This window comes from Salmo trutta, chromosome 27 (assembly GCF_901001165.1).
Source record: "Salmo trutta chromosome 27, fSalTru1.1, whole genome shotgun sequence".
NCBI classification, from domain to species: domain Eukaryota; kingdom Metazoa; phylum Chordata; class Actinopteri; order Salmoniformes; family Salmonidae; genus Salmo; species Salmo trutta.
In genome coordinates, this window is record NC_042983.1 from 12065565 (window position 1) to 12073756 (window position 8192).

The 8192-nt window shown below is 46.2% G+C and overlaps 1 protein-coding gene across 6 annotated transcripts in view; it reads right to left on the reverse strand.

The window, feature by feature from the left end:
- Window positions 1–1033: 1033 nt before the first annotated feature.
- Window positions 1034–8192, reverse strand: part of LOC115164321 (autism susceptibility gene 2 protein) — a 388322-nt gene continuing 381163 nt past the window's right edge. For 4 of the 6 annotated variants that reach the window (XM_029716684.1, XM_029716683.1, XM_029716686.1 and 1 more), the window contains 3 exons: window positions 4906–4989; window positions 3762–4074; window positions 1034–3587 (listed from right to left, as the gene is read on the reverse strand). In XM_029716684.1, the coding sequence (XP_029572544.1) occupies window positions 2231–3587; window positions 3762–4074; window positions 4906–4989 (1754 nt within the window). In that variant the 3' untranslated portion in view covers window positions 1034–2230. The remainder of the gene's footprint in view (window positions 3588–3761; window positions 4075–4905; window positions 4990–8192) is intronic. The other 2 variants (XM_029716688.1, XM_029716687.1) reach the window with 1 other exon arrangement.

An 8192-nucleotide genomic window follows, 5' to 3' on the forward strand; every position in this document is an offset into this window, starting at 1 on the left:
AGACCCACAAAAAAAAAAAATACATTTTGATAAACTCCCCTATCTATTAGGTGAAATACCAGTGTGCTTTCACAGCAGCAAGATTTGTGACCTGTTTCCACTAGAAAAGGGCAACTAGTGAAGCACAAACACCATTATAAAAACAATCTATATCTATCCCTTTCGTACTTCAACTATTTGCACATTGCTACAACACTGTACATAGCCTTAATATAACATTTGAAATCTCTATTCTTTTGAGACTTTTGTGAGTGCAATGTTTACTGTTCATTTTGTATTGTTTATTTCACTTTTGATTATTATCTATTCCACTTGCTTTGAATTTAATTGAGAGAGAAAGGCCCTCGTCGATAACGGGACGGGGCGTCTGTATGTCCCTCTCCTCGGACCACTCCAGAGGACCTTCCGGCTTCATTAGCGAAACAGATGAGTGTGGGGATAGGAGGTGAGAGAAGGAGGGGGGAGAAAGGGGAGAGGGATCAGGGGAGAGCGGTCCTCCTCTCCTCTAACATCCGATAGCCTGCTGCCTCCCTCCCTGGCATTGCTCCTCTTAATGAGTCCGGGCCGCAGGTCAATACTCCGCTCGGCCTCCAGTCAATAGTGGTTAGCTGCAACACAAACACTAAAAATCTGCTTTCTTACAAAATCAATCCTATTAGTCCCACCCTCTATTGCCTCTCCTCTCCCCAAACCCATCGATCCCCCAGGAGAGCTGTGAGAGCCCTGCAGCTAATCCCTGTGAGATGACTGTCAAATGTTCATAAGAACAGAACCCCCCCCCCCCCCCCCCCCCCGGCTTTAGATACTTGGCTACTGCACTGTATTTCATTTAGGATGTGTTAGAAATTTGCTAAATGAAATGAGCAAGCTAAGATACTGGCAGTATTGGCAAATCTATGAAAAACTGTTTCCTTCAGTGATTTGTGTGTTATTGTTATGGTCACCATTTTACATTTAGAAGGGGTTTACATCCAGTATCCCTGGTTTCAGAGAATGATCCTGAATGTGAATAAAAAGCGATATAATGCAGGTATTAGGTCCAAACTTTATTCCGTACATGAATGTTCGTTTTCACTTTTTTGCACGCCTAAAACTCTACTTGTTTTGTATACAAGTCTAAGAAAAACAACTGCACAACACCACAACGGTCGACAGAGAAAGTCCTATTGCCGCCCAATCAAACGTGTCTTCCTTTGCTGTCACTGGGGCTGTATGTAAGCTTCTGGTACAGTTTATCTGTAACCAGGAAGTCTGTAGGTTTAATTCCATGTCCCATGATTGGAAAGAAAAACATGTTGAGTTAATCCAAGTTCCTCTCACAGAATCAACATTATCCAACAGTCCATTCCATTCCAGGTGGCTCTCCATCGGGGTGCTCAGTGCCTCTTTGCATAGATTGCAGAAGATCATTCCAGGCCCCCTTCTGATGCCCGCCCCCCTTCCCTCCCATTGGACAGGCTCGTCCGTTACCATGGTTTACAACCGGGAAGTGGTTCTGTTTTGATTTCATTTGTTTTTCTAGAAACATTTAAAAAGCCTAATAAATTTACATTGTCATTTTTTTTTACACGAATTCTTCTTTACAGAGACCGAACAAAGACCTCGTAATATATATTTGTCTGCATATCTCAAAGGCAAAACAAATAAAATGCAACAAATCTTTAATGTAACTTTGTACATGATCATTTATGAGTATTTTCAGGTACCATGAGGTTAAATTACTGGGTAAAAACTGTGGAGCATCATCCAGTGTGGATCATTATCATTGATATGTCTCACAATGGACTGGGATAAATATTGAAAAAAATTGACTAATGCACAAAATACAAATTCATAAAAATGATGTCTATACATGGAACAAGGATAGGAAATGTACAAACTAATTTCAATCAGAATCTCTCTTTTCAATCAGAATCTCACTTTTCACGGAAAAATCGACAAAAGGTATTGGATTAATATATTAATATCAAATTTTAAGTCGGAAACTAACATACACACTTTTTGATTTGTGTTCTTCTCACCAACATTCTCATCAGCCTGTCCATATAAAATAAAAGCATGGCATGTGCTTCTTCACCCTTACAAATCTTTACTTTGTACAATCATACTGTTTTCTCTTTTACTTATGCCTTTCTCTATTGAAAAGCAGTGCATCTTGTTCTCTCTAGAAGGTTCCAAATTGGGGAGTGCGCCTTTTTAAGCATTCACGTCCTTTGTCTGTTATGTTAAGCTACCGTGCCTCCACTTCTTTGGGGTTGCGGGAGGGGGAGTAATCTCGGGGGTCCTGGGTGGTGAGGGGGGTAGTCCTTCTGGGGGAGGCTGCTCTTGTGCTGCCCGCGGGCACTAGGGGAGGGGGGGCGCTAAGGGCAGCGGTGGGGGGCGTCCGGTTTAGCAGGCCGTTGTGTCCGGTGGAGGGGCTGAGTCTGGGGTAGGGCATGCCGCCCAGGTGGGGCATGAAGGGGGGCATGTGTGGCAGGTGTCCCTCCATGGGGGACTGGTGCAGCTGGTGGAGCCGTGCCCGGTCCAGCTCCTCCCTCAGGTGCTGGCGCTCTCTTTCCTCTGCCTGCTGCCTCATCCTCTCGTGCTCCCGCCGTACCTCCAGCATGTGCTCATGGTGGGAGTAGTCGTGGGCCTCTCTCTCCCGGTAAGCCCGCTCCTGCTCGTACATGCTGGGGAAGCGCTGGGCCTGCTCAGCCCTCAGCTGAAAGTCCATCCTGCGCTGCAGGTCCAGGTTGCGGTAGGCTTCCCTCAGTGGGTCCCAAGGGAAGGCTTGGTGGGGCATCCGGTCCCTCCCTGCAGCAGCAGCCAGGGGGCTCACCCCCATAAAGGGAGCCATGCGGGCCCGGTCCAGCACGTTGAGACTGCCCATCTGGTGCATGGCGCTCATGGAGAGAGGCAGGGAGTGGGCCATGTGCACCCCGTGCAGGGAGCCGTGGGTGGGCAAGTCACTGCAGCGTGGGGAGGGGGGAGGAGGCTGCTGGGACAGAGGAGGGTGGTGGTGGTGGTGGTGGTGGTGACCGGGCTGGGGAGGTGGAGGAGGTAGAGGCTGAGGAGGAGGAGCAGGCTGAGGGGCAGGCTCGGAGCTCACCACCATCACCTCCTGGTCCTCTTTGCGCTCCTCCTTGATCTTCATGTCGTTCTTCACCTTGTGTAGCAGCAGGTCCCCCCCAGAGGACGGAGGACCCTCCTTCCTGTCCCTGTCCCCGTCCTTGAGTAGAGTGGGTGGGGGACCACCAGCCATCTTCATTCCTGTCTCAGACAGGACAGCCTTGGGGTAGGGAGAGGGCGTGCGGTGGGCTGGTTTGATGGAGTCCTCTGACGAGCGTCTGTCTCTGTCTGTCACCTCCTTCCCTCCTCCAGGGGAGCGGCTCTCCTTCACCTTGACGTCCCCCAGAATGGCTGCCTCTCGGTGGCGCTCCAGGAGCTCCTTCTCGGCCTCCCGGACCCGATCCACACTGGCGCTGTGGTGGCGACCAGAGTCGCTGGAGTTCTGGCTGTTAGAGCGGATCAGGCTGCTGATCTGGTAGCTGGTTTGGGCCGACGCAGGGGATGAACGGTTCGAGTGACGGTTACGGTCAATCGAATCTCTGAGAGGGACACAAACAAAATAAAATACGCATTTATCAGAAGGGTAGAAGGGTGGAAATAGTTTTGGGGGGGAAATATGTGTGCATGAAAATTTGTATTCAAATAACACAACAACTTGTGTTACTTACAACTAATGGAAATGATTCAGAGTTGTACTCATATAGAATACACACCTGTCTTTATCCTTCTCCTCCTTGCTGATGGATGAATCCCTTTTCTCCCGTTCTCTCTCCCGTTCTCTCTCCCGTTCTCTCTCCCGTTCTCTCTCCCGTTCTCTCTCCCTCTCCCGTTCCCTCTCTCGTTCTCTCTCTCGCTCGTGGCTGTTGACTGAGTTGCTGCGCTCCGTGTCTGCAGACTTGGGCCACTGTGGCGGGGTGGGGAAGGATGGTGGGGTCCGGTGGAGCCTGTTCCAGGTATCGTGGTGGGGGCTGCCGAAGCCTGGCAGGCCCGCTGGGCCCTCTTTATGGCCAAAGATACTGTTGGAGCCTTAAGTAGAGGAGACATGGAGAAAAGAGCGTAAGCAAAACAAACTAAATCCCCTCCTGGACACAGAACATCAGATGAAGAGACTGAAGACGAGGAAATAAAGAAAATCTACACAAAAGCAACTTTGTCTTTGTCCTGAGGGTTCTGAGCGGTCTCTTGCTGCAAAGAGCTCTGCTTTACAAAGACTGGCAAGGTTAATGGCTTCCCCCTTTGCGCTTCTAGCTGCTTGGACCAAGGGCCCTACTCTGCTCTGCTCCCCAATTCATTCCTCATTCTCAAGGCCTTGTTTACTGGAAAGGGGGGTGGATGGGGGGGGGGGGGGTAATCAATTTCCCTCTGGGGGTGAGGGTTGTGAAAAGCCAGGGAGACCTTAGCATTCCATAGCGTGTCTATTTCACTGACATCCATTTCGCTACAGGGGAAATGATTTGGCAGAGGAGAATATGAGAGATGGAGAGGAAGAGGGAGAGATAGAGAGGGTGAGAGGGAGAGAGTCCTCCACAGTGGCGATGAGGGGGCTTGTAGAATAATTAATACATGAATAGCAACCAAACAGCAAGCCTGTGAGTGCTGTGTGCGTTGGCAGTGTTGCAGTCAGATTGAAGCCAAGCTACTGGGGAGGGGGGAGAGCGGGGTGGAGAGAGAGAGAGAGCTGTGCTGTTCTGCTGCTGTGCTGCCTGCCTTTTTGCTCCTCCCTGTGCTAGTTTTATTTTGGCATTTGATGCAGCGCTAAGTGCCTTGATTTCTTTCCTTCCTGGCCCTTCCCTGTGGTCTAAAGCTGAGCTGCGCTGTGTCTGGCCGTGGGGGGCGGGGGGGGGGGTCGGCGCTTACCAAGCGAGGGGTTGCCTAATCCTCCGAAGGCACTGGTTGAAAGGTTGCCGAGGCCGCCAAAGGTACTGGAGCGACTGAAAGGATCTGCAAAATGCCAAACAGGGATTAGCTGAGCTGGCTGGAGGAGCCCGACCACTCGTTCCACTCGGCTTTTCTCTTACAAGCGGAGCTGTGTGTTTCCTAGCGCTGCCATACTACTTCCTCTAATCCTACTGTATGTAGCTAGCTAGCGAGGCTGGCTGCCTGCTCTGGCCACTCACGCCTCTTGGACACTGGATTTACTCCCACACTGTCCGTAATGGAGCGGAGAGCCTTTGATCTCTGATCCTGATGCTAGGGAGTATGATGGGGTCTAGGTTGGAGCTGGACTACAAATGGACAGGGGATTTGATATGTGCAATGTGCCATACTAGTCTGGTTCTGGACAGTCAGGCACATAGCTGCTTGAAAGGAGAATGTTTGTCTACTAGTTTTTACAGAGGCTTCAGTGTTTCATACTTCCATTTTAACCTGCACACTCCCAGAAAAAAGGTTCTACCTAAAACCACGGGGATCTTCGGCTGTACCTGTAGGAGAACCCTTTTTTGAATCCAGGTTCAAGGGTTGTTTAAGGGTTCTTCGTTGGGTGAAAAGGTTCCGCCTGGATTCAAAAAATGGTTCCAACCCGAATAAACCTTTATCGTTCTAGGTAGTGCTTTTTTTTTTTATTACTAAGTGCCTTAGTTAAACCTGGTCACAGTTTACATGGAACTAAACATGGAAAGGTATGCATACCTACCGGGGGAATCAGGAGACAACATTATCAAGATTTCAAGATTGAGGAAGACTGTCAAGAAGACACAATGGAAAATTACGGAGGATATATCAATGATGAATGATCCTTTAATCTAGTTTTGAAAGTCTTCCACTCTGTGGTGAATGCAATGCCTCGGTTTGTCAATTTATCAGCAAACAACAGCTAGAAAATCATTCCTGCCGAGTCACACTTGAGTTCGTTCTTTGGGCAGGAATTTCACCCAAAATCTTTGAGGGGTGTAATAACATTTCCCCCCTGTGCACCAGGTGTTTATAAACTCAAATTGGATTGACTCAAGAGCTTATCCCATGAAATCACCTTGCTGCACTGAAGCCTAACAACATCTTTGATAGGAAATACAGAAGAATACAAAAACCTCTATTACTCTGTCTCTGTAATAGACGAGCAAAACTTGAAGATGCTATAGAAAGAAGCCTCAAGGTAAAATGTCATATTTGCTGAGGCCATCTGCCTCTGTCCAAGACAGTATGAAATAAGACAGGAGTGTTGTGCAGTGAAAAACCTTCACTTGAACAAAGGGGCTGGAAAATAAAGTTGGGGGATTAGAAATACTACCTCAACAAGCCCAGAGTGGCCTTCCATCCACATCAGTACAGGAAGGAGGGTTATTCAAGGGTGTATTTTATGAATCACAGGGGGAGGGCTCTCTATACACAGCCCTACAGTAAAATTCAAGAAATGGAGCAACAGGATGACCTCACTAGCTAACTAAGGACCTCTAAATGCCGATTATAACCTTCAAGTGAACTTCGTTTCCAATCAACAAAGGGCTATGTTATCAAATGATGCCGTAGTAGGGTTGCAAAACTACTGGTTATTTACCAAAGTTACCGGAACTTTCAGTAATTTGGGTGATTAACAGGTAATCTATGGCAATCTATGGTAACTTTGGTAAAATATACTTCAATAACTGAAAAAATATATATTCATATATAGTATTTTTTTTTTTTTATCAGTGTCCATATTGTCCATGAGTTTCTAGCGGGTAGACCATATGGTTCAAGAGAAAATAGCCTAATTAATGAAAAAAGCATCTAATCAACAATGGCACACTTCCAACCACTGACTTTTTTCACAACTGACACCAGTTTGGCGCCAAAACATTTACAGGGCTCTAGAATCACTTTTTTTGCCACCAACTTTTTCAGTTGATGGCACCAGCACATGATTTGGTTGCATACATTTTTTTACCCTTGAGCGGCGATAATGATCTGACCTGTGTCCAATAATGTGCCTGCATTTCATACAGAACCAGGCTAATACTAACTAGCCATCTTTTAGATGATGCCCTTGCAGTGCCAACTGAAAGCTACTGGCTCGAATGAAAACAATACTGTCCCTGGAAAGCGGATGATGCGTGCATCATGTAAATGTTATCTTTAATTTGCGGGCTGAGCAAGTAGCCTAAAGCCTATAACGACCTAGCATCCATACACAAATAATTACATTTTAACTTGACAATATCATATTTACATTGCTTGTTTGGAGGGAAAAAATAAAACCTTTGCACAATCTCAAAAAGGCTGTTATTATTTGTGATTTTGAACAGTCACTCTACAGTTGTAGGGCCTTATAAGGAGATCACTTTTGAGGTCTAGGAACAAATCCACCCCCCCCCCCCCAAAAAAAAATGTGGATGGTGTAGTTGCCCTTTAAATCAATTGTAGGGTGGCAGGTAGCCTAGGAGTTAAGAGCATTGGGTCAATAACCGAAAAGTCGCTGGTTCGAGTCCCAGAACTTACTAGGTGAAAAATCTGTCAGTGTGCCCTTGAGCAAGGCACTTATCCAGAGCTAGTTACAAGAGCAATTAGGGTTAAGGGTGTCTGCTAAATGACTGAAATGTAATTGCGCGCCTAGCAAGAGACAGTGTCTTTGTAATGTACAGTGTTGGCTACATGTGATGGCAGAGTTTGCAAAACAAATGCCCGGTGATTGATACAAATCATCATGATATCATTCACTTTAATTGGGAAAGCCTTTAGAAAAGTTCATTCAAACAGGGCATGATGACTGAATTGCGCATCACAAAGATTCATACCCATTGTTGCATACCCATTGCTGTTTGAATAAATCTTTAAAAAAAAATAAAGGCGAATTGTGAACCAAAAACTAATGCAACTTGCACCTTAGAGACCAATAAAAAATCCGGTGTTGCACTGCCAAGTCAAAGGGTCACAAATGCAAGTGTTTTGGTCGCAGTTTTGAGCCCTGATTTACAGCAAAAACATATTGACATAGTAAAATAAATACAAGTGTGTAAAAAATAAAAAAGGATATTTCATGCTGAAAGTCTCAAATTAAACAGCAGTAAGTTGATGATTTAGAGTTAGGATAATGTTTTACAACGTTGTCATTCTATTAATACACTTTTTTATCATCTTATTTGATTATTTTATATATTTCTAAAACTAATTAGACCACACAAAGGGCCAGAGAAATTCCAGTACCCAAAAAGACAACCAGATATCAT